The sequence below is a fragment of the Vulpes vulpes genome, chromosome 6 (assembly GCF_048418805.1).
Source record: "Vulpes vulpes isolate BD-2025 chromosome 6, VulVul3, whole genome shotgun sequence".
Classification (NCBI taxonomy): Eukaryota; Metazoa; Chordata; class Mammalia; order Carnivora; family Canidae; genus Vulpes; species Vulpes vulpes.
The window spans coordinates 27,640,592-27,667,285 of record NC_132785.1 but is presented as its reverse complement, the minus strand read 5'-3'; the positions used below and the strand labels follow the sequence as shown (position 1 = coordinate 27,667,285).

General features: G+C 39.6%; 1 protein-coding gene across 11 annotated transcripts in view; it reads left to right on the top strand.

Moving 5' to 3' along the window:
• KLF12 (KLF transcription factor 12) overlaps positions 1–21,391 on the top strand; it is a 578,512-nt gene extending 557,121 nt beyond the window's left edge. For all 11 annotated transcript variants that reach the window (XM_072760694.1, XM_072760698.1, XM_072760697.1 and 8 more), the window contains one exon: positions 16,268–21,391. In XM_072760694.1, coding sequence (XP_072616795.1) covers positions 16,268–16,449 — 182 coding nt within the window. In that variant the 3' untranslated portion in view covers positions 16,450–21,391. The remainder of the gene's footprint in view (positions 1–16,267) is intronic.
• Positions 21,392–26,694: the final 5,303 nt, after the last annotated feature.

Below are 26,694 nucleotides of genomic sequence, written 5' to 3'. Positions count from 1 at the left end.
GAACTTTCTGAAATACAGATTAGCCTCAGTTGTACACAGATACCTCTGTTCTATTTATCCAAGTGATAAACAGTGGATGAGGGGGAAAAAGCTTAATTAGGGACTAGTAAAGGATCTAACTCTGTGGCATTAAGAAGTTGCATCTAATAGAGGTGAACATATACTATGAAAGTAGGGGGGACATGGTGTATGCATTATAATTCAAACAATATAAACTTTGAATATTAAAGCAGAATTAATTAGCTTGGGTTATTAATAAAATGAAATCATAGACTCTTAGAGTCCACATGGACCTTCTACACCAGAGAATCTACTTTGTTTCCTAACTACGGGAATCCCCTGGGTGTCATCTCTCACGAAGAACAAGTCACTGCGATGCAGTTTTCTGCACATGCTCACATCTTATGTTTTATTTGATCCTCACAACACCTGTGGTTGGAGCTGTCATTATCCCATTTGTGCAGTGGTGGCTCCTGGTCAAGTGTTGTTCCCACGGCAGTGAGCTTATGTTTTTGCAAGTGGCAGAGAGCAAGACAAGTTGGGTGAAATTTCTGAGGGCAGAGTCCTCATCTCATCAGTATTGAATCACCTCTCCTGGCATTGTTTAGCTCAGAGTACCTTCTGGTTGAATAGAATAGCTCCAGCTATCATGCTCTTATTTTCACTTCCTGGCCCGGTGCTGCTCGCAAACCCATCATGAACCACAAGCATCTTCATTTCTCCAAATCACATACCCTCTTAGCCATGTTTTTCTAGATATATCCCAACATGTCACTGTGTCTTACTAAGTTTCCACACTACAAATGGAGGGAAGAGGTTATGTTAAAGGACATCTCTTAAAATGCAAAAGAAAGTTGGAAGCCTTTTAGCAGTGGACTCTCCATTAAGTCATCCAAATCAAAGACTGCTGAGATCTACATCTTGTCCATCTTCTGTACCTATAACTGATTACCTTTAAACCTTAACATCCAATGTTGTGTTGATAATTGGACCTGTCTCTCCAGGGATGGCTCCCTCAGGAGTAGTGTATTTCCTCTGTTTGAACACATTTTGCCACAGGCTGGATGATCTTCTGTGGGTGATACAGGACAGAGTTGGTGTTCTGAGGGCTACACATGCCCTTTCAGGTCTGGGAAATTCCTATTCTACATCCATTTGATTGACTTGGACCCATTCTTCTAATAAGTTGATGCCTTGGAAACCTTTCCCCACCCACATTTAGTTCTCTCTTTCAGCATCTCCATTTTTGCCAGGTGTTAATAAGTAGGACAGGTTTAAGGAAAAAGCCCTGAGATGTGATCCCAGAGACTTCCATCCAACTGAGTCTTAATTCATTAACCAGTAGCTAAAAATCTACCTAACTGACCCTATTTCCAGTCCCTCTTTCCTGATCTCACATCAACATCAGCAAGTCCTTGTTGAAATTCCTGCTCCAAACCAAGACATGCCAGATCCACTCATCCACTTAGCAGAGAGATATTTACTCTTTAAACATGGCCTACTAGGTTATCAAATAATAGCCCTTTTAAAAAGAAAGAATGAATTTGGGTTGATTTGCTACCACTAGTTCAAAGTGAGCCTTTACGTGTTTCTGATTTATAATTCAAGATTTCTCAACTTTGTGTTCAAAATGAAATCAACACATGTTGTATAGGGATTGGGGTTGGCTTGCTTTGCTTTTAATAAGTATCTTAGTCTTACCTTTGCTTCAGGCACATTGAGTAAGTTATTTGTGTGTGACCAATAACAGTGAATGTAGAGCTTGGGATTATAGCAGATGACTTATGAGAAGTACGCACGCTATGGGAAGTGAGCAAGTAGCAATAAGAAATTTTCTTTGATAAAGTCACGTTAACTTTACCTTTAACACTTGATCTTTTGTGTTTTATTAGTACGTGATCAGTCATCTATTTAGAACTTACACAGTAAATTAAACACATTTGTAGAAGTGAAAAAGAGGAACATTTCCTAGATACTAGCAATTTAAAGAGAAATGCTAAAGAGTGCCTTTTTAAATTTAAAAAGAATTTAAGTGTATTGTCGTGACCATGACCATGCAGTTTAGATAATAACATAAAGATTTGACCGAACACTTTCAACTGCCTTTACTAACACTTGCCTGTGGTAAATTGTTTAAGGCGCAGTAGAAAGGAGGAAAAAAATATATCTCAGCAATCCTGTACACATGGTTGTCAGCGGGTACATTTTTCCTATTCACTGGTATAAATTGTGTCTCTTCTCCATGAAGCAGTGTACAGTGTATTTAAATGAATGTGGTATAATTAAATTAATGGTCATTTAAACCTTTGTTACACATTAACTAGCATGTACTATGAATTTCCCTCATTTTGAGAATTTTATTGCTCATTAAATGGTTTAAATATATATTTTAGAAGGAAATAGTCTTAGGAATCTGCTATTGCTGTTTACAGTTCTCTTATTATCTAAAAAATATATGTCCCAGTATTTTCTAAAAATGCAGAACAATCAAGTTAATTAACGTTCAGACATCAGTGATTCTTTTAGCCACTAGATGGTGCACTACACCCAGATGTTGGGTCTCATCTGAGAGGGTCTGAAAGTCAACTAGAACCTGGTGGCATGTGGGACATGACATAATTATCAGTGTCCTGCAAAATATTGCAATTTAGTGGTGAACAAAGAAAAGAAAATATAACTAAAACCATATTTTTAAAAGAGTAATTTTAACATATAAAAATACTCAGTTTCAAATGAATCTGGGAATATTTTATATTCCAACTTGATATCCTATTCTCTAATAAATCTGTGAGGCTTATTTTAGTCAGTGTTGTCTAGTATTCATTTTAATTCATATGAAAGATGTATGCCTAAATTTTAGGAGTTATTAACTATAAAGCAATCACATTTCTTATCTATCTGGCTTTATCAAAAGTAATTCCTATCTGAATTTTACACGTCAAAGAAGTTAACTCATATGGATACTTTAAAATTATTAACCAGCTGTGATTTAAGTCTCTAAAATGTGCCCTTCCTTTTACAAATGAAGGAAAAGATGTATTATTTAGCTCTTCCCTTGAGGAATGATGCTTTTGTAATTAATACCGTGCTGTAATTAATATTAGATAATGATGAGGCATTAGGAACACGCATATATGCACACATGCACACACATTCAGACACACACATCTATCCTAAATGCTTGCAGATTCCATGCTTTTTCACTCTTTTTACTTGCCTCATTTTTCACTGCTATTCCTACATTTCTTGCTTCCTATTTGACATCTTGTTTAACTGGGTGAGATTCTGAAATGGTTTGATGATATTCCTACAAAGAAACTCGTGACTTCTGGGACAGCCATGCATATTAGTGGCCTTTTCTTCATAGGTCTTGTAGTTGCTTGATCAGGTAATGAGGTGCTGCTTATACTTCCACAACTGTCTTCATTAATTAAATAACTCCTTCGTATAAAGCTCTATGTCCCGCTGTCTAGATTTGTTGTTAGATAAAGCATAGGGCTTAGTGATGCCAAGATAATTAATCACTTAAGAACAAACCGACATTTTTCAGGTAAAAATCCTTTCCCAACAAGTTGTTGGTAAGTCTTGGCCAAACCACTCATAAGTATGAGCATATTGGTACTTGCTGAGAAATAGAAAACCATAATAGAAATAGAAGTTGAAGTCAGCAGACGAAAGTTTGAATCTGTCCTTGGCCCCCCCAGCTGGTTGGCAAACTTAGACAACCTACTTCAGTCTGTGACTCTCAGGTTTTCTGTTTCATTTTTATCTTTGAACATAAACGTGTAGCACATTGTGTGTAATTATGACAGGGGCATCAGTTTTATATCCCCAGTAAATATGGTGACTCGCACATCTCAGGAACTCAGTAATTATTCATTGAATTGAAACTATGTGCGTATGAATATCGGCAGAGGTATATGTTGTTAATGTGACCAGGAGGTTCAAGGCAAAAAAAAAGTGTGGATCATTTAGTGTATACTCATCACAAGCAGCCATAATCACATCATTTCTGTACTTGAGACCCTACTAATTTTAATTTTTTGTAATTCAGAAAAAGTTGAATGAAATCTAACTTGTTTAATAAGTCCTGTTTATCATCAAAGGATGATATAAATAGTCTTATAAGGAATATATTTAAAATACTTAGTAAATCATAGTTTTCCACTTGGAAAAACTCATGTGTAGACAGATTTATTTATTTATTTATTTTTTATTTTTTTATTTTTTTGTGTGTGTAGACAGATTTAATGAGACAAATACTTATTGAGCATTTTCTGTGTCTGAGGCATTACGGATTTTTTTCTTGAAGAAGGCAGAAAGAGAAAGAGGCAGAGCCCCCATCTTCAATGGACAGGTCCATAAATGTACTAGGTAAGAGTCATATGAAGAGTCATAACAAAGGCCACATGTGCAAAGCCCTATAATAAAGGTAGAAGCAAAATGACTGGACAACACAGTGGGAACGATCTATTACGGCCAGTGGATTGGAGACACCTTCATACTCTGGGCATAAGGCCCTCTCATCTGACTCCGGTTAATCTATTAAACTTCATTTGCTGACCCTATTCTGATTCCCCTCTTTCCTCAGTCATACAAATGAATGAATCTCCAAATGTGCTCAACTATATGGAGCTCATTCACGGTTCCCCCCACCCCCAACCCGTAATGGCCTGCCTAAGGGGCCTCCTTTCTTCCTGCTTTTTTGGAAACTCTATTAATTTTTCAAAACTGTCTAAGCATCCCCTGGTTTGTTAAGCAGACTGTCTGACTACCCTCCTTCCCTAGAGGTAGAGGCAGGTAGAATGAATCCTCCCTGGCCCTAGAGCCTTTGGGCATTTCCATGTCACAACACAAAGGGAAGTCTGTGGAAAGCATTACCCCAGCAGATACAACAGGGTCTTCCATCTGACGGGACATGAGGGTAGGGAAGAGGGAAGCTTTGAAGATGGTACGTGTGGTTCAAGTAAGCTGTGAACAGATGTGGATACCACAGGTGGGAGAGAGCAGACATTTCCTGAGGACCTGTCAGATCCTGGGCATGGTGCTCAGCTCTATGAGAGCTTTACATATCTTAATCACATCCGTAAATTCCCTGAAAGGTTAGAACACTTACCCACTTACCTATAGTGGACAAGCTGTGGAGCTGGGATTCAAACTCCAGTTTCTTTAGATCCTGTCCTATTGTCACTATACCCAGTCCCGATGGGTTTGCTAATAACCTGCCAGCCTCCTCTCTACCAGAGCCACATTCCTATGCGTGTGGAGCCAGCAGTTCCTACCTGTTTAGTGACGGTCATTCGAGTACTTTGAAGTAATAAGATAACAAGTGACTTTAAATAGTCTATTTTTAAAGCTTTTCATTAATATGAACTGGTCTTTCTTCTGAGTCTATTAAAATTTTACTTTGTTAGAAAGCCCGTGAGAAGACAAGGACCAGAAGCATTAATAATTAAATAGGCAGCTCTTGAGTGCTTGTTCAGTGCACAGCTCTCTGCATAGTAATGGGTCTGCTGTGAAGATGAAGACGGTGAGGAGTTCTAAGTGTGGTGGTGGAGTCAGCCGTGTCCACAAGCATCCACCTTGTGCAGCGTGATAGGAAAGCCACAAGTGAGCTTGACATGAGTTGCTGTGGCAGCCCAGAAGGGGTGATTGGCCCTGACTGCAGGTGGTGAACATCACCTACCCCTGAGAACAAGCATCAAAGTGCCATTTCTAAAAAGGAACCTGAGTAATCTGGATCAAAAACAAAGTGCTACAAAAGTGTTGCACTTGTTTTCATTTATGGAGGAGTTACTTTAACCTGTCCTAGAGAACTATTATACGGAACCATGTCGAGTCTAAGATTTACAATTATCTGAACACAGGTACCAATGCTGTACATATTTTGTTTGATTTGGTTTTAAAAGTGTTAACCTTATTTTGGCATGCCTGGGTGGTTTAGTCATGGTTTTGGCTCAGGTGGTTTTGGCTCAGGTCATGATCTCAGGGTTGTGAGATTGAGCCCCATGTCAGACCCCATGCTGGGCATGGAACCTGCTTAAGATATTCTCTCTCTCTCTTTCTCTCTCTATTTCTCTCTCTCTCTCTCTGCCCCTCTCCCCCTCCCTCTCTTTGCCCCTCCCCCACCACGCATGTGCACATGTTCTCCCCCTCTAAAAAAAGTGTTACCTTATTTAATTTGTTTTAAAAATAAATTCATCTTTTTCATGTATTTAGAAAAGTAATGGCTTTTAAAGCAGCCACCAATTATTACCTCAGTTAAATAAATAAGTTACTAAATGAGTTTTGCTTCTTAATTCTTTTTGTGTCAGCACACAAATCAGTAATGACAGTGAAAAGTTAAAAACACTAGGGCATCTTACGACCATGCCCTGTGTTTATTTTATCCATGTACTAATCAAAATTGTATTGTAAGCAGGAATGGGGTAATAATATCCTCAGCCTTTGTACTTTCTCATGTTCTATCAAAGAATGACTACCTTGTGAGTTTCTTTTAAAAAAAAAAAAGAAATTTTATTTATTTATTCATGAGAGACACAGAGAGGCAGAGACAAAGGCAGAGGAAGAAGCAGGCTCCCTGCAGGGAGCCTGATGGAAGACTCAATCCCAGGACCCCAAGGATCACACCCTGAGCCAAAGGTAGACACTCAACCACTGAGCCACCCAGGTGCCCCTAGATTTTGAGTTTTGGTCATCCTATCCTGAATGGCAAAATTAACTGATGCTAATATAAAATTTATTGTCTAATGAAATTATTATTTTTAAAAAGATTTTATTTATTCATGAGAGACAGAGAGAGAGAGGCAGAGACATAGATAGAGGGAGAAGCAGGCTCCATGCAGGGAGCCCAATGTGGGACTCGATCCTGGGACTCCGGGTCACGCCCTGAGCTGAAAGCAGACACTCAACAGCTGAGCCACCCAGGCATCCTGTTTAATGAAATTATTAATGATAATGAGGAGTTGTATCTTTGCAGAAAATATATATACTCCTAAAGAATATATTAAAAATAATGTTTATTATGCTTAAGATAGTTCAATTAAAATCTCCATAACTAAGAATAAACAGAATTATAAAATAAATATATCATTTTAAAGATTAACACAATTAATCCTCATTTGAGCAGCAAAATAGAAGACTCAATCACATGTCATATTACTAATTTTAAAGGCTTAAAATGAGATAATTTGTTTGCAGACCAGACCTTTAAGTGGCACTCATTTTAAATAAAACCTCCCAAATTTATTTTTCCTTTCAAAAATACATACTCTAATTAATTAGAATTGAAAAGGTAGTAGAATGGATAGAATGCTAGAGATAGATGGACTCTGCCTCACAAAATAGATTACCTTTTTTTTTAAGATTTTATTTATGTTACAGAGAAAGAGATAGCACAAGCAGGGGGAAGGGCAGAGGGAAAGAGAAGATCTCAAGCATACTCTTCAGTGAGCACAGAGCCCAATGGAGTCTCGATCTCACGACCCTGGGATCATGGCTTGAGCCGAAACCAAGAGTCGGAGGCTTAACCGACTGAGCCACCCGGAAGCCCTTCTTTTTTTTCAGTAAGCTTTACACCCAACATGGGATTTGAACCCATGACCCCAAGATCAAGAATCACAAGCTCTACTGTCCGAGCCAACCAGGTGCCCCCAGCCCCTAGATTACTCTTAAATTGACTGTTGCATGTTATATTTTTAAAAGAACATGAGGTTTTTGAATTTAAGTAGTGTCATTCATTGAACCAACAAGCATTTATTAGCACTGAGCTGTGTAGGCCCTGGGGATATGGGGATAAAGAAAGCTCAAAGCCATCCTCTACAGAACTGCTGAGTGGGATGGGTAGACAGGAAAACCAGCAATCATAGTAGGGTGTGATGACAGTGTAATTTGGATGTGTCCAGGGTACCAAGGAGCGACATGATCAGATTATCCTTGAGAAAGTTTCCCTCTAGTATAGCCCAGATGGAATTGGAAGGGGTAGCACATAAGACAGAGAAACAGAACCATTCAAAACTGGTATTGGTGGAAGGTGGCAAGAAGCTAAAGACAGACTGCCTACCATTGGGGGAATAAACTGGACAGATATTTGGAAGGCAGAACTGGCAGGTGTAATCATCAGGTTGGGGCAAGCAGAGAGTGATGGTGAAGAGTCCCAGAAATCCCCCCAACCAGAGAAGTTTATGACTTGATACCTCAGGAGGTGGGATTGCCCTTTTTCCAGATAACAAAACAGAAGCAGAAACTTGTCTTGTTTAGGTAGATGCTAAGTACAGTTTTGGTCATGTTGAGATTGCTTTTGGACTGCCACTTCCATGGTAGATCTCTCCATAATGCCCCTAGGAGAAAGGCTGAGGTGTAGCTTCTTAGGAATCTTTTCCTGACAAGTTGTGGTGAAAGCCAGGGGAGCCAAGGAGAACATATGCAGGTGAGAAGAAGTCAGAGTCAAAATCCTAGTAGACATCTAGGTGACAGGTAAAGGAAGAAGTCTCTGCAAAAGAAACCGAAAGGAAAATATAACCAGAAACATCGGAAAATAAATATTGTCACTACATGGAAATATAAACTCAGAAGAGCCAAATAAAGTATTACCCTTAGACCTTGAACTTTTTGCTTTCAGTTAAGTATGTTTTTGTTATAGGATATTTTAGTTCGTTTATACTTGATTTCCACATGAGAAAGGCTAGTCTCTGTGTTAACACATTGTCTGTCCTATAAGTCCTAATTCACACTTTCAGCCTGTTTATCCAGCTCTGACCAGATATCCTGGTTTGTTAAAGCAGTGACTTAACGTATCAGGAGGCAAGGCAGAGGAGAGGTTCAAATGAGAGCTCTGGTGTCAGACTCCCGGGATTCAAATCCCACCTCTACAAATGCCAACTCTGGGTTAAGTGGGGTTGGTTACTGCAACCACTTCATTAGGAAGTTGGTAAAATTCACATCTGTAAAGCTCTTAGAACAAAGTGTGGTGCACGGAAAGTGTTATCTGCTTTGGCAAATATTGTTTTTATTAAAAATATCCACTATGGAATTGCATGGGGAAGAAAGAACAAATCCACTTGGTCTCATTTACACATAATGAAAAAGACAGTTAATTTAGCCCAGACAATTCAGTGGGGGTGGAGACTAATAATATATTGATTATGTGTTTGATTGACTTGATCTTGTCAAATTATAAAATACTACATTGTTCTCTTTGGCCTATAAAGTAATTTTAAACTTAAAATGTTAAGAAAATCAAGATCAAGGTCAAGATTTGCATCCAGTTACCACAAATCCTTTAATTTGTTTTTTTTTTTTTAATAGCAAATAGGATCTATTTTTAACTTATATTTCTTAGGGGGAAAAAAACCAGAAAAATCTTAAATTTCATAACTATAAAATTAAATAGTCTTTTATTAAGCATCTCTCATTTCTCAGGCATGTGCCATGTGTACTTCTTAGTTTCACAAGCATAGGAACAGTGTGTCCATTTGACAGATGGGCAAACAGTGCTTCAGAAAGCCGAATACTCCATCCTGAGACCTAATTGCAGATCGATGACCGAGCCAGCCTTTGACCAGGCTTCCTGCCTGATTTCAAAGCCTTCACTATTTTATGCCACCTTAACACCACCAAGACAGAAAGCAGCCTGGTCCACCCTGAGGACAAGTCAGGTGCTTTGTAATCTCAGCTCTAGTTTTCTGTTTCCTCCTTTAAAAGTACCCGATTTCCTCCCTGATCTAAAATTGTGTGAACTTTTATGAACTAATGGAACAGAAACCAGAGGACAAGATAGGAATCTTGATTCTGGTTTCCCCCACCCCCACCCCCCATATGCAAATACCATTCCTCAAGTGAAACAGATTGTCACAGCAAATATGTTGAGCCTTGAGTGTAATGAAGCTCATTTGTCAGCGTCTGGGGCCCAGTAACTTTATAAAAGTTAAACAGGGACGCATTTCAGAAATGCACTTCTGAACTGGAAAAAAAAAAAAAATTGCCTGTGCTTCCTCTTGCAAAAGGTGTTCCTTTTCAGTTGCTTGAGAAAATATTAGAGAAAAGCTGATGTGAGAACATGGCTGTTTTGTTTGACCCAGACTTTTACAAACTGCACATTCCTCTTCTGTGTATTGCTCACACGTCATTTTAATATGAAAGGGCAACCTGTCTTTTGTCTCAGTACACATTTACCTTTCAGCATTTCAGATGGTAAGATGGGAGGTACCTGAAAAAGTTATTTTTGTTTCGTGGGTTTTGGGAATCCATTCAATACCTGGTGTTTTCTTTAGACTTTATTATGCTTCTGCTGGGTAAATGTCATGGAAATGCATTTAGTGACTCTTAATCCTTTTCTTTAACCAAGATTGAAGGAGACAGGGGTTCTCATCATAAATCAGTTTGTTGACTGTTGCAAGAAAAAAAAAACCCTGACACGAGTTTCATTTTCTCAGGACACTTAATTAGACTTCTGTTCAAATAATGCCTGTGAATACACACACACACACGCCCTCATACACCCCCCCACAGAGGCAATTATGCATAAAAAATTATACTTAACTTGAACCCCAAAAGTGGAGTTAAAAAGAGTATTTTGTAACAAAACTTAACAAACCTCATTTGTTCTTTTTTTTTTTCTCTTTTTCATCTTTATAGGACTGTTCCACTTTAAAAAATAGAAACTCTTGCTATTAGTTTTGGTTAACATTTTCCTTTTTCAGAGGTTCTCATAGCTTAGTCCAGGTTTTTTAAAGAACAGAGCAGGACAGATTGTGCTCAAAAATGGCCAGATACTTTTTTTTTTTTTTTTAACACAAAGTGTGGAAATGGCTTGGATTTGTCATGGGACATGGAGAACTTCACGCTTCAAAACTGAAGATCTACAAGTTAGTAAACTGCTCCCCAAGGTATGGTGTCGGATTAAGCTACCAATTAATTAGCCAGATCATGTCCTTCAGTTTTTTGTAGACACTAACAACTTAATATCTCGATTTAGCAAAGAAAAATCACCTACTAAAACTTATTGGTAAAGATATGTATGATACCATTTTCTATCATTTCATTATTTCACGGGATTAGTAGAGGAAACAAGAATCAAAGATGACCTGATGGTGGAGTCAAAACTTCCAGTTATTTTGAAAACTATTAACTACACTTTCAACGATTTTGCCACTAGGGATTCTAAGGGTACTTGCGAATTAGACAAAAGGAAGGAAGAAGGTGGGCATGCTATTCTTATTTTTAGCTCATTTCTAGGGAAAACAGTTTCTGAATAACACAGTTGCAGAAATCTAATTCAAATGAGTTGAAGGACAATTCACAGTTCCTGAAGAAATTACTGGAAATCATGTTTACTGTCACCATCATTCAGCCTGATGCACAGCAGCTATGTGCAGTAGAAGCACAGACCCTGTGAGTTGCCTGACTCCTTTCATCATCCAAGCCAATTCTTTCCATACGGAAATTGTCTTGGAAAATGCACTTACCATTCGGTACCTACCACACTGATCTCTTAACATTAAATTTAGTTTTGTTTTTTTTTATTTTCTAGGAAGATTTTAAAGGAAAGAAGACAGATGGAAGAAAGATTTTTGTCCTCTGCGTCCTTTCAGGGCTCATTTATGCATACTGCAATCAATCATACAAACGCATTTATCATTTTAATAAGTTTTTACTCACATCAGGAAGTTTCTGTTACCCTAATTTGTTTATAAGATTGTAGCCTTTAAATTGCTTTAAAGCACAAGCATAAGATACAATGTACAGTTTAATACAATGCAGTAGCCACTAAATTGTTCTTTTATCCACTTCTAGAACTTGACTGGTCCAAAAAGAGCGTTTATTGATCTTATTTTATTTTTAATAAAATGCCAGGCAGTAGGCAGGTATAATCAAAACCTAGATCTCTCTTAAGCAAAGGGCAGAAGTCCACTCTCTGCCTGGTCACAGTGGCCATCTCCTCCCCTGCTCCCAGTAGTTCAGCCTCTAGTTTTGAAGAGAGATTTTTGAAGGTACCATTTTCTTTTTTCTTCTTCTTTTTTTTAAGCATGGAGAGAAAATAGGCAAACTCCAGTTTCATGAATGCGGCAATAGGGGCAAGGAATATGCTTAAGTTTTCCTGGATATTAAAAAGAAAGTATACCTTTTATAAGAAATTTTTGAGGAAAATTGACTTATCACTCAGACAATTCAGTTTACTATTTTCTTATATGCTTTCTCCCTCCCGGCTCCCTACTGGAAAAGGTTTGGATTCTTCATTATATGCCTTCATTCATCACCTAGCCCCTGGTAGCTTGTTTATCATTTTCATTGATTTTATTCAAGAATAGGGACATACATGTCTGCCTCTTGTATTTTGCCTCACCTTTATTTTTCTTTATCGAGACATAGTACATTAAATCAGTTTTGGGAGTACAACATGATTCAGTATTTGTATATGTTGTGAAATGATCACTACAGTAAGTGTAGTTAATATCTGTCAACACAGATACAGATGATTTTGTGTGTGTGATGAGAACTTTTAATTATAATCTACTCTGAGCAACTTTCAGATATATAATACAGTGTTACCCTGCTATTCCATTAGATCCCCACGACTTGGTTTTTCTGTAACTAGAAGTTTGTGCCTTTTGACCCACTTCACGTGAACCATTTCACCTGGCCTTGTCTTTCATGACTGCTTATTGTGTTTGATTCCAATCACAGAATACTTCTCTGATTTTGCACTAAGTTTTCCTGCTCCACCTTTGTGAGCTCACAGAAATCCTTACCATCAGTTCTGCTTTCCCTGTGCCCCACCCCCTAAAATATTCATATTAGAAATGATTCCACACTGCTAAACTACTTCCCTCCCTATGCCTTCCTTCCGGACTCAGTAGAAGAGTCACTCATCATGGGTCGGAGTGACCTTGTAACACAACTGTATTGAAAGGGCTTGGAAGGAGCTTCCATCACTGTGACTCACTCACGTAGGGAAGACCTTCTTCAATTTTTAATGAGCAGAAAAGATCCTAAAACTATTTCTAAAACGCAGATTGGATTGAGTGAGCCTTTTCAGAGAGTTACTCAATCCAGAACTCTCGATTTAAAGCAGTTGACATGAAATACCAAGTGTGTATATTACTGTTAGAATTTTAGTTGGGGGGAATCCCTGGGTGGCTCAGCAGTTTAGCGCCTGCCTTCAGCCCAGGGCATGATCCTGGAGTCCTGGGTTCGAGTCCCATGTTGGGCTCCCTGCATGGAGCCTGCTTCTCCCTCTGCCTGTGCCTCTGCCTCTCTCTCTCTCTGTGTCTCTCATGAATAAATAAATAAAAATCTTAAAAAAAAAAAAAGAATTTTAGTTGGGGTCCTAAGTGGAGAATAAGCTATTATTCTATAGCCAAAATATTCCCTCACCCACCCATCCCGAATTAACAGCATGCATTATGGACTCCAGTTCAATAAGTTAACATAATCAGCAAGCCTGCAAAAAGCTTGGGTGCCTCCCATACATCAAGGGTCAGTAAACTTTCTGTAAAGAGCCAGATAGAAAATTTCTAGGCATCACTAGCCATACGTTCCCTATTATGGTGCTCAATTATGCCATCACTGGATGACAGCCATAAACAATATGTACATCTGTGTTCCAACAAAAACATATTTATGGACACTAAAATGTGAATTTCGTGTAATTTTCACATGCCTTGAAATTGTCCTCTTGATATTGTCTTTCAACCACATACCAAGTATAAAAACCACTCCAAGTTCAAAGGTTATACAAAAACCAGGCCACAGACTTGCTTTAGCCTAGAAGAGCCACTCTGTGCTATGGATTTTCAGGTAGAACGGACATAAATGCCATTATTAAACAGCCAAAAGGAAAGTAACAGTAAGACTATTATTGTAATAGTGAGGAAGAAATCAGAGAGTAGTAAGTGCCTACTCTGGGTATACAAGGAAATCCGGAGAGCACCCAGAACCATAAACTGTCCCAGTGGTGGGCCATTCAAACCTTTAACATCCTTCCCAAGATAAGACTAGAAGCTATTGTCTCCTCCAGGCCTCTACTTACTTTCCAGGCTCATCCCAGCTATGTGTCCCCTTCCTCTCACTCTGTCTGGAATGGCAAGGAGAGTCATACACATTTGACACTTCCACACCCATCCTTCAATTAAGAAAACCTGGTATTCTTTCCTTCCTAGGCCTTACACTCTCTGTAGCTGGTTCTAGAGTGACATAGAGAGCCAGGGAGATGCCTCTTGGTGGCTAAGTGTCTACCTGCTGAGCTCAGTGCTCCAAAGATGGATGAGTTTTCGAAGACATGATTTATATCAAGCTCAGCTTGTTAGACTCTTTACGCATGACATAAATTTCACAAACACATAGGGAGGACATGTAAATAAAGGCATGTAAACAGTTGCCACTGATATACTAGGTAGGAGACCCTCCATCATTTTAAGCTGATTTTTGTTTTTTTTAATTTCTGTTCAACTTGGGTCAATAGATACCTGCAATTGAAGATTTTCATCTCCGTAGGATATCTGGAATGAGTCAAAGTTTGAGGTTTTGGGTTAATCTACTCAGAAGGCTTCTACTTGAAAGGAGCCCTTTCAGAGTAACCTGGAGCTTTCTGTGGCCCACAATTAGCACATCAACATTTCTAGATTTAACTGGTCTGTGCTATTCACTCACTTCTGAAAGGGTCACTTGATCCCAAAAGGACCCATATAGATAGCATTTATTTCAGAGTTGAATGAAAATTGTTAGGTCCAGTTCAGGCTAATTCTCCCATGTAGGCATCACTTGTACTCTCACACGGCTTAGTGGTTCTGTGTGTATGTGTGTGGCAGTTTTGCTGATTCATACAAGCATTTGTTTGATACTTATTCTAGGCTCCAAGGATACTGAAATGGTAGAGGCATAGTCCTTGCCCTCCACAAATTCAGAAACGAGTAGAGGAGAAAGGCATCTGAATTAAATCGTCATGATTTATTGCGATAGATGATATAATAGAAATAAGAAATGCATGATTTGGGCGTACCTGAGAAAGTAGAACCAACTTTGAAGATGTGACAAAGTTTACATGGGAACAGAATTATACGTTCCGCTATAGCATAGTGAAAAGCACTGGATTTGGAGCCAAATACATCTTTTTTTCTGACATTGGGCAAGTTACTTTACTACATTGAGCCTCAGTTTTCTCATCTGTAAAGTGGAGTTAACAGTACGCACCCTGCAGCTCTATGCCTAGGAATCTGCAAAAAGCTCCCTTCGTTGTCTTAGGGCCTTTTCACCAAAGACTGTGTGTGGCCAGGAAGCCAGTTGTTGACTATTGGATGGAAGGAACAGAAGGAGAGATCACTTTTTGTGGGGTTGCATGGGGACAGGGCATCCATTCTGAATGAGAGCCAGGAAAAAAAAACCCACACCTGGGTCAACCATTGTCTCTCTCCCCCTGGGAGCTCATTTGGACAATGGATAGTGTATCTTTTCCCAGCAAAGCCTTTGCATATTTTACTGTCCTTACAAGTTGACTGAAGGACCCGGTCAAATTACATACTTCTTCAGACTGCTTTTCACTGTGAGTTTCAACACTAAAACCAACTTGATGATTCCTCAGGGCTCACCCTAGTTAAATCCCTGAAAAGAGTATTTATTTAAACTTTGCACTCTGAAGCTATCTGGGATTCTTTTCCAATAGACCAGCAGAAAGTAGATATTTATGAATGACATGTATTTCATACCTAATTTCTGGGGAGCGGCGGAGTGCTCTACCTTTTGATGAAACTTTGTGCATATTCCCAGTGACTGGTACAGGGACACTGCGTCCTGAAATAGCCTTAAACCGTCCAAGCGATGCCCGTTAGGGGAGGAGTAGCGAAACCAAACATAACTAATCACCCTTTATAATTCTTAGTGAGTCTCTGGCATTAGAGCATTAGAGCCCCATCGGCCCCGGTAGAGATGTAAAAATGCCTTTCTGGCCAACCTGTTGGGATCCTCTATCCAGTAGTGATCAGCCTATGCCTTTTGCCGTTTTGGCCGGAAAGTGACTTCCCGCATCCGTGAGGATGTGGAGTGTCCCCTAACTTGCCGGGTGTCCCAGCAGGAGAGCCGAGATCGAAACCCCCCACCCGCCTGAGGCCAGACCCGCTGGCAGGCTGCTAAGGTTTCCTGACAGAAGATGACCACGCGGAGCACCCGGTGGGAGCACCGGCGCCCCCAGCCCCCCAGCCCCCCAACATAGTGCTGCCTTGGTGATTGTGGGAAAGTGGCGGAGCATCAAAGCGCGTGTCCCTTTGTCTTCCAGGAGAGAAGCCCTACAAGTGCACCTGGGAAGGCTGCACCTGGAAGTTCGCTCGCTCGGACGAACTGACAAGGCATTACCGCAAACACACGGGAGTGAAGCCATTCAAGTGCGCGGACTGTGACCGCAGCTTTTCCCGGTCAGACCACCTGGCACTGCACCGCCGGAGGCATATGCTGGTGTGAGGACCGCTGCCCGCCCAGCGGAGCACAGGAGCTGGGTCTCTTAGGGCACCCCGTTCAGCAGGGCTGAATCCCCTCCGCCGTGTCCACACACAAGGGCATCACCATCCCACGATGTCTGAAAGCAGAGCAGGACAAAAGGAGTCACACCTCTCCTTCCGGTCTGAAGGTAACCCCCATCACGACTACACGAGAAACGTCCTCACGCTGGCCCGGGAGATCCGTGACACAAACGCTGAAGAGACAGGCACGGGTCCCCGTGCTGTGTACTCTGCCACTTCCAGATGTTTGTAGCTTGTACGTTTTTCCGAGCTGTCAGACACTTTGTTATCGATACCTGGAAGGTCGCCCGCCACAAATTGATGGCTGGAGCGAGACCTTTGAAATTTGGATGATTCTCCCATCGTCCCCACCCCTGACCCTCTTTTTACTGCAATTTTAGTTACTGTCTCAGTAAGATAGAACACACATCCCACCTGTTACCAGCAAGCAGCATGAAAGTAGAGAAGAAGAAGCCTGTTGGAGAGTTCCATGACCCGAGAGTAAAGGGGGGCACTCAGGCAGCCCTTGGCACTAGCGTGACGGCATCTAGGTAGCACCACCCGCGACTTGTCATTATGCCATGCCCCGAAGAGAACCAACATTGAATCTTTCATTTGTTTGTCGTTGATTGTTTTTGTTTTGTTTTGATTCTGTTTCGTTCATCTGTTCGAGCAGAGGGGCAGCGACATTTGCAGGTGGAGTGTAGTCCCCGTGTCTGCCCCGGCGTGGACGAGCACAGAGGTGTTCTGTAGTTGAATAGGAAGAGCCTGTCTTAAAAAAACAAAAACAAAAAAAAAAAAACAAAAACAAACTACTGCCCCACTTCAAATCGCAGTGCTCTGTCACCTAGGCATCATCTCTTCCTGCCCCTAGTATTTGATTACAAGGAATCAGGGGAAAGAAAAAACAAAACAAAACAAAAAAACAAACAAACTTTCTTAGACACACTGGCACCAAGGTAAGAGGTGGGGCTGCTCAGGCAAAGTCAGTGAACATGAAAAAATCAGACAAAGCAGAGATGGAATAACGCGCCTCTTGAGGAGAAAAGCAATAATGAATAAAAGGACTTTCCTACAATAACTTCACTGAGGACTCACGTTACCAATTTTCATACTTACTAAAGGGATTGTAAAAAACACCCCAGCATTTTAGAGGTCTTGGTTACACTCACGGCACTGAGGTCATCTTTCTGCTGTTTGTTGTCCTGCTCGGTTGAGTACCACAATTAAAGATTATGCTCCCCTTTTCGTGTTTGAAAACAGTTATTTAGTGACCAGAAGGGCCAAGGAGGCAGAGCAGGGAATTAACCCTTGGGTTAATGGGTCAGTTCTCCTTGGAACCGAGTCAGTGGAAAGAGAGTGCTCCCCGAGGAAAGCCTAACATGGTGCTAATTTCCTCACTTGGAGAGCCAAGGCTAAGTGACTCTCCATTAGGTTCTTCTATACAGATTTCATTTTCTAAACCGTGTCAGAGCCCAGCGGCTCTGCGTTCGGCATCTGCAGGGATGTTTAGCTCACTCATCCTGCGCTGAGGGTGAGGGGAGATTACAGTCCCATCCACCCCCTAAAATTATGAGCCTTTCTTGCAACTAGCGGAGTATACAGTAAACAAAGCAATACATCACCAACAAGCATTCTTTCAGAAAAAATACCGTATTTTTTTTTCCCCCACCAAAAGCTGTTTTGGTTTTTTTTTCAGCTTTTTGTGGCTAAGGGGCTTGGTGACATTTTTTGTTGTTGTTGTTATTGTTGTTGTTGTTGTTAAGATTTTTTATAGCTTAGATATACAAGGTTGCCAGCATAGACCTTTGCAATATATCTTAATTACAAACACTTGATTTGGGGAATTGCACAAATCAACCTCACAATATTCCTAGCTCACTTTTAAGTGTTTGAACATTCTGAAATGATTTCCGGTTGCAGAACTATCCTTTTTTAGGATCCTCTTCAAATTCAGAGAATCTTATTCTGACGAAGCAAGGAACTCTAAACATTGAACCAAGGACAATTCGTGTGGGATGCTATCAAAAGGAATTGTTTTAAATGTTCAAGCAACAGCATAATGATTTTCAGGTCAAATTCTATCTTCAAAACTATGCGCTCTGCAATTTCTGCCAGGTCTGAAAAACTCATCAGGCAGTTTCTCTCAAACAAGGGCTTTGATTCTATTGAGAAATAACTTCTTTTGCTATATGATCTATGACCCACCAAGCACTATTTTTTGGTTTTTTTATTTTTATTTTTTAACCAACTGGAAAGTTTTTTTATCTGTACTGTATACAATTCCCACTTCTCATTGCCTGTGACCATTCTGGATAGAAAGAGATTTCCTGCTACATACCAGTGTTGGTTCCTGGTCGGTGGCAAAGAACACAGAGAGTGGCCAACACGGCCATGCCTCCCTCCCTGGCGGCCTGGGAACCTGGTTGGCAGTCAGTAGGTGAATCGCCCGGGTACAGGGTAGACCTGATTTCATGCTTCCTGCTCTCATAAGATGGGCTGGTCTTTTCTCTGTGCAGAGAGGTCTTGAGCGTGTTACAGGGAGAAACGGTTTTTGGAATTCATAGAACTGACAGGCAGTGGGAGCTTCCCGAGTGACAGCTTGATTTAAATTTAGCACAGAACTAAATGGGCTGCTCCTCTCTGATCACATAGGAAAGGCTCAGGGAAGTGAGCTTTCTCTCCTCACCCTCGGAGAGCGGAAACCAGACTGAGATGGTAAGTCAACCGCTAAAACCGGTCAGGGTTACGCCATATCCTCTCCACCCCACCCCTTGACATGCTCGAGACTTCTAAAGAGGGATCCAAGCACAAACCGTGAGTGAGCGAGTTGCTGATCTCACCCGGGGCTCGTCCTGGAACATAGCAAACTCTCCCTGGTGAGTTTTCTACTCGTGTTGCCGCATAGAAAGGAAAGCAGTTGGGGAGAGAAGGAATGAAGTCTTTAAATAGGAGAGAAGGGATCTTCAGGCATGGAGAGGCCTCCTCCATTTCATCTGGGTCCATTCTAGCCTCTTTAAAAAAAAAAAAGCACAGTAGTAGATGATGAACACCAGAAAAGGTGCAGAATCCACAGGACTTGGCCGTCCCCTAACTAGAAGCATTCTTTGGTTTTAACTTGGGAGCTCTTCAGTTTGCAGTGGGATGTACGTGCATGTTTGAGAACTTCTGCACGGGCAGCCGTAATGGCTTGAGAAGCCATGGTAGACCTGACCATCTCTTTGCATTGTAGAGATTGAATTCAGGGCAATTAACGTTATTTGAAGAGTTACAAGTTACTGTGAAGTTTTAATAGATTCCCTCCTTATATTCTGACCTGAAGGTGTTAGGAAGCAGATTCCCACTTCCCCATCCACCTCAAGCCCCCTCCTGTCGATTCTGTTGGACTCTGAGAAGGCTGCTTGATAACTTGTCTTAAGTTCTATTAAGACATTTAGACTAAAATTCCTAATGGCTTTCCCATAAAGAACATACTACTGCCTGGCGTTACTTCGACAAAACACTATAGGACGTTGGTTTTCAAAAGCAGTTGAGTAACAGGAACAACCCGCATTTTTAAAAAGAGCACTTTTTATTCACTCTAAAGTTTAAGTGGAAACCAGGAAGAGGATGGTGAGGGGGAAAGACCTTACAAAATGCTCCAGTGTTTACAAATGCCAGTTCTAGGTGGTTAGAAAGGCCATTCGCATTGTGGTTGAAAATTTGGAATAGCTTATACAAGGATTGTGTTCCTTTTTATACAATCCCCCCCCTTTTTTTTAACTTCAAATTTTGCCATTTGTGTTTTAAACGTAAATACCATTCTGCACTTTGACATCAGTTCGTTAGAACGATAACATGTATATGGATAAAGATGCAGTATTCCTTATTCTGTACTTTATTTATTATACTTACCAAAGCTGCAATGGAATAAGTCCCGTGAGGGGAGACCTTCAGATATACTAATACGCCTTTGTTATGTTGTTACGACTGCTTAGAAATGTAGCCATGATGCTGTTATAAAGATGTTTCCACATTTATAGCAAGGATTGACAGTGATGTTAAGAATACCAGCACCCACGAAACGCTGAGTGTCAGTCTACATGTGAGGGAATGAACGTGAGAGAACTCTCATGGATCATATCAGGCCCGGGAAGCCTTAATACTCATAGTCCATAGTCCTGTCTCAGATTTTGCTCTGTAAATTGAGGAGGTAAATGTATTCTCTAATTTCACTGACTAAATTTCTTCCTTCAGTTTGTCTGAGGTAGTGCATCTCGTGCAAAAAAAAAAAAAAAAAAAATCTTCTCAATTTGATTTTGGTTTTGTTGAGAAAAGGGGTTTGGTAAGTCATGTCTTCCACAGTACGTTTCTACTTCTCCCCACACTGCCTTCCACTTCCCCGTACAGGCACACCCAGCACATACACGCCTGCATACGCAGCGGCCAGCGGGCTAGGAAATGCCGACAAGGAACTTTTTTAAAAGAATGAATTTGTAATAATCCATGCTGTCTAGAAATGTAAGTTATTTACCTTATTAGGGAATCAGCTTATAATGCTCTATGTGACTTTGCTTGCATTTTATAGTTAAGTGTACATAAAAATTTAAAAATGCTATATTTTCACAGTTTCATTATAGAGTAATATCTGTTTAGCGACCCATGTCCATTGGTACTTTAAATATGCTGAATACTGTGCAGTTGCAATAGAAATTCAGATTTTCATAAGAAAATGAAATAGGATACTGCATCTTTAAAAAAATAGAGTGAAAATATTTTGCTGTATTCGTAAACATATGTGATAGTGGAAAAATATTTTCAAACTCGCAAATTTTACAGAGGTTGTAAATAGTTTGATGAAGTATGTTGGGAAAAAAAGAGCTTCTAGTTTTCATCACAATAAAAAAAAAAAAGAAACTTGTTCAGATATGCCTTGTATATCTTACAATTAGCAATATCACCATGGGAATTCTGTTCCACTTTGGCAGAGCACATACCTTGTGTTCTGACAAAATGGAGTGGCCACTTGTCTCAACTTAGCCAGGATGGTTTAAAACACAGGGAAGTCATTTTAAGTTGCAAACAACTGATTCTAAATTCAAAACGTCTTTGCCTGAAAAAGGGGGGAGATAGCTGCATAGGATGTTACTTGTGCTAAAGAGAAGCATCTACAATTCTCTTTCCTCAATTATCTTCCTCCTCAGTGAACTAGTTCTTGATGAGAACAAAAACAAACAAACAAACAAAAAAACACAGCCGTAAGGGGTTTATTCTTGTTTAATTCCAGAGGGAACGAATAGTTTTAAGTGTAGCTACATGTTGACAAGATTAAGTGCTATGGGTATGGCCACATGTTAAATGAATCTATACTGACAATAGGAATAAGCTAATGCCCATTTTCAGAAATGAATTAAAAGCTGAAAGTGCCTGTCAATAGACATTATGACCAATGAGATATTCCTATACTTTTACACAGCAATAATTCTTCATTAGACTGGATTTTTTCTCCACGTTTGAGAAACACACACACACAGAATAAATATATGCACATAGTAAATTGAATATCTTCACACAGCCACAAAAATTCTTTTGTGATTCTTAAATATACTTAATCTTGTTTATGTTAGTACTTCTTAATTTAATCTTACTTACAGAATGTAAGAATGCAAATCTGAACGTTAAGTTCTCTTCAACTTACACTCTGGCATATGGCAATTAAAATTTTAAGATAAAAACTTCACCAATTTGCCCCAAACTTGCAAAACACCTTGTGTGGCTCAAAAAGTTTTGCTCAGTCAACAAAAGCCAATTTATTTAGAGCAAAACACTAGAGAGATTTGTTTGTTCTCCTTTGTTTTGTCCACTAATATCAAACGCACAAGTTCATCGTTACATTTCTTCATTCCTTTTTCCTTAATATTTTCTGTTCTCATACAAGAACCATTTTGGGATGAATATCCACACAATCATTTCTCCCCTAAGAAGTCTGCTGAAGACTGCTGACCCTTAGTAAGCCTTGCTTTAACCGAGGTTTGCAGTTGGTCCTGGAAGTTACCAGATTTACATTCAGAACTTCCCTACTTTTTCCTGTAATTATTTTACTGCCAGAAGTGGAGTCATGAATAGAAATGTACGATGAGATTATATGAATAGGCAAGAGCCCTGGAAATTGTCCAGCCTTACCATCGCAGAGCACAAATCCACCCAAACAAGCTATTGAGGGCTATCAGTAAAATTATACTCTTTCAGAGCCAAACATTTGGTAAGAGCAATTTTAAAAAGTATAACTGTGATTAAACACTCAGGCTTTAGCCAGGGAAGGCTACCACAATGGACAGTGATCTACGTATTTCTCCAGAACCAGACCACAGGCCTAGAAAACCATCCACTGTTTCCTCCTCTAAGTTTCAGAAAGAATGAAAAGGAGAAGGAAACGTGCCAGGAGAGGATGCAAAAGAACCAATGAAGTGTCCGAGGGAAGCAGCTGGGGTCTTTAATCTCACTAAAGTCAAGTCTTCTGGCTGGGCTATTTTCTGTGAGGTGTCTGAAAGTGCTAAATGAGAAGGTCCAAAATTCAGCAAGCCATGAAAACAATAGCTATTCTTTCTTAAACTCTTACTCTACACCAAGCATTCTACTAGGCCCCTTTTAGACACGTTGCCTCTAATCCGTAAACAGGTCTGCATTTTATGGTTGGGAACCTGAGACACAGAGAGTTGGCTGAGTTGTCTACAGTGTGGGAATGTGAAGCTACACATCTCTGGCTCTGAAGCCTGAACTCTGCCCACTGCACCACGCTGCACTTGTCTTCCCAGCAGCCAAGCTGTCGTATTTCTAACTCTGAAGTAGTTTCATGGCTGGGTAGCCCTATTTTCCAAGTATGAGACAGCATATGATATGAGAATGGTAGCTAAGGTTTGGAGTCCGTCTTTTCCTGGAAAGTCATGCATGAAGGTTCATTGTAAATACACAGCAATGACCAGTCTCCCTGAACTTGTCACTTCCTTCTAACTGGTTGGCCTGGAGATCTCAAATCATTAAAACATTTTAAAGGCTAGAAGCATCTTAGCCAGAGTGGGTTTTCTCAATTCTACGTATTTCTTTGTAGGTATAATAAAAACCTTTCCACCTGTAGACCTTCTAGAATCTGCTCAATTTGCATTTGGAGTTTGCACCTCCATAGAATGAGTTGTTAATAACAGGGCCCACCCCCGGCAGCTGTTAAGGGGGTGGCGATCACAAACATTCAGATGACAAGCAAGGAGAGAGAATGGAGAATCCCTTTTCCTTCTCACCTGACAGTACCACCTTGGAATGTTTTAAATACTCTTGTGAATAATCTGTTTATAGTACTGTTGTTGGTTTAATTGAATTTATGTAAGAAGCTGTCCGATGTCAGAGGAATCAACGCCCACCCCTTTTCTGTGTGGGACAAAGTTTCTGACAGTATTGATCCATGGAAATACTAATGGGCTTAGAAAACATTAAGAGAATGTCATTTCTCATGGTGTTTCTTTTTTCTGAAAATGAATCTCCTGAATTATGATCTTTCTCCCTGTTACTTGGCCGAGGGAAGAGACAAAACCTGTATAAACCAATTCCCTTCTGTGCTGAGAGCGAATGTACCGTATGCACAAGCCACTGTGGGAAGGGGCTCTCTTCTCCATTAATTGGGTTTCACAAGCAACAATTTCTCAACAACAAAACCACAACTCTAAGTGAGTTGAAAAGAGATGAGTAGTGACAATAGTCACATCAGTACTTTTTTTTTTCTTCCTTTCTGGGTTTCATCTCTAGAAATTTTAAATGTTTGAGACACTGGAGTCCGCACTTTGTGCAAAGCAAAAACCAATGACTCTGTGTGAATTAGATCTTGCTTTTTCCAAAACAGGCATACCAAGACTTTCACAGAGATTCATTTTTGATGAGAAATGAGGGTGAAGAGGAAGGTAGGATTTGGGTCAAATTCTAGGAAAAGTGCTCTAGTAATCAAAAAGTAAGACATTTCAGGGACGTACTGGCATCTTCCCTTTGCTAATTTCATGCTCCAAAGATACAGCATAAAACATTATAGAAAAATGCTTTTGCCCTACTTGTGTTTCTAGTTTTCCCATAGCAGAATTTTGTAATTACATCCAGACTACAGTACACATTTTGTTCCTCAGACGTCATTACGTTGGATGGGTATTGTTGAACTGGGGCACTGGTGCCTATATTCAAGGCTCTTTCCTATCAACTTGTCTGTCCGCAATTTGTTGTGTTTAAAAATTCATTTTTGAGAAATCACCATCCTCCACCCCTCCACCCCCCCCCACAGAATGGTGGCTGTATTGTTTCGTCCATGTCTATGTGGGACACGTTGCATCACATGGCAAACCAACTCTCTGTGGATGTGAGATAACTACTTACAAAACCAGCTTGAAAACATCGTTTTATGTATTATGTCATCCTGCATCATAATGCAATTATGTGTATCATAACATGCTCATTTTAAAAAAGAGAAACCAGCAAATTCATGTTTGTCCATTGAAGAATGTACTCAGAACTTTCTGTGTTGTGAAACGATGAGAACAGACCACCTTTAAGATACCCACCTGCCACTTAAAATGACTTAGTTATAATTAGTAGTAGTCTAGACGTTGCTCTTGGTGTGTGGGGGTCAGTTCAAACGTCATGTTCTTCTGAATAAATCTCTCACTAGTATTTGAAAAAAATATATGGGAATAAAGAAAAATATCATCTTTGGCCAAGTCAAGCAGGCATCTTTTTCCTTTTCCTTGACACTTAGCTCATTATACATGATGACTGGATCACACGATCCATCTGTGTAAAAATACAAAAACGTCCTTTAGTTTACAAAACAGTTATTCTAGGCTCGAAGCCTCTGAACAGCAAATTGAATAGATGTGCTGCGTCTGATTCACTTAACAGATGTAATTTTACAAAAGACTCTTGGGTCTCTGACCCCAGAGAGTCAGAATGCCCACAGGAGGTCCTATGCATTAAAGGACAAAACCCCCCAATGATGCTGGCAAGCAAATGTGTTACTTTCTTAAATCTTCATTTGGTTTTCTGTTCAGAGTTTTAATTGCAAATGAATTTATTTCTCCAGCTTATCTAAAGATCTAATTTCCCAATAGTTTCCTCTGCATTTATATACTCTGTAGTGTTTAGGCAACCCCTGTTATAAGTTTATTAATATTATGTAAGTGTTGTTCTTGTATTTATGTATAGTGTATGTATTGTAAATATACTCAGAGCTTTTTTCCTTTTACTGTAAAATGGTGATTTTTTTTTTTTTTTGCCCTATGATAATGTAAAGGGAGACCCTCCTAATGAGATTCTCTCAGAGGATGATTATTCCAGTCTATTCTCAGAGATTTAAATGAACAAGTGTTATCGTTTTTAATGGTGTCTCAGACATATTCTGTTGGTGCATTGCTTTTCTGTATTCAACTTTCCTATGAATTGAGCTGTGAACCGAAATAGAGTTTAAACCTTTAACTGTATGCATTTGTATAATTATCTGAATGAAGGCATGAAGGTTAAATAAAGCATTTTGTATGGAACAAAACTCCCTAATTATTACTAAGGCTGACACAGACACTTTGGAAATCATAGTTATTAACCATTCTAATTAAACCTTTGTTATGAAAAGTTTTACCACTTGTGTATAGTGATTTGAAACACAGAACGAGACATACTGCATACTCAAAAATGAGCGGGACTTCTATTTTATAACGAGCCCCTGAAGAAGTATTCCTAACTTAATATTTTACTGAATGTAAAACTAAAAAGTGGTCCAGATATATGAAGTTATATGAAAAAGATACATATTTCAGAGCCAAAAATGGAATCTCTAATTGAATGAATTATTTTTTCATATCTCATGTATCTTCCGGCACATGCCAAAGCTAGTTTATTTCTGTACACTTTTAAGAAAACTGGATTATGAAGCTTTGAAAATAAGACCATTAATGAGTAGAGTATCTTTTGAATAATTGCTAAAATAAGTACTTGAAGAATCAAAGTATCCTGCATAATGTCCTTCAATTGAAGATCTACCAGAAAAATCCATTCTACAATGAGAATGGTAGTAAATACTACTAACAATTATATAGAAAGGTAACAGAGGATACATGATCAGTACATTTTTACTAAATTATTTGTGAATATCTTAGTTACACCATGCTAGAAATACTCCATTAAGGCAGAGGCCAATAAATTA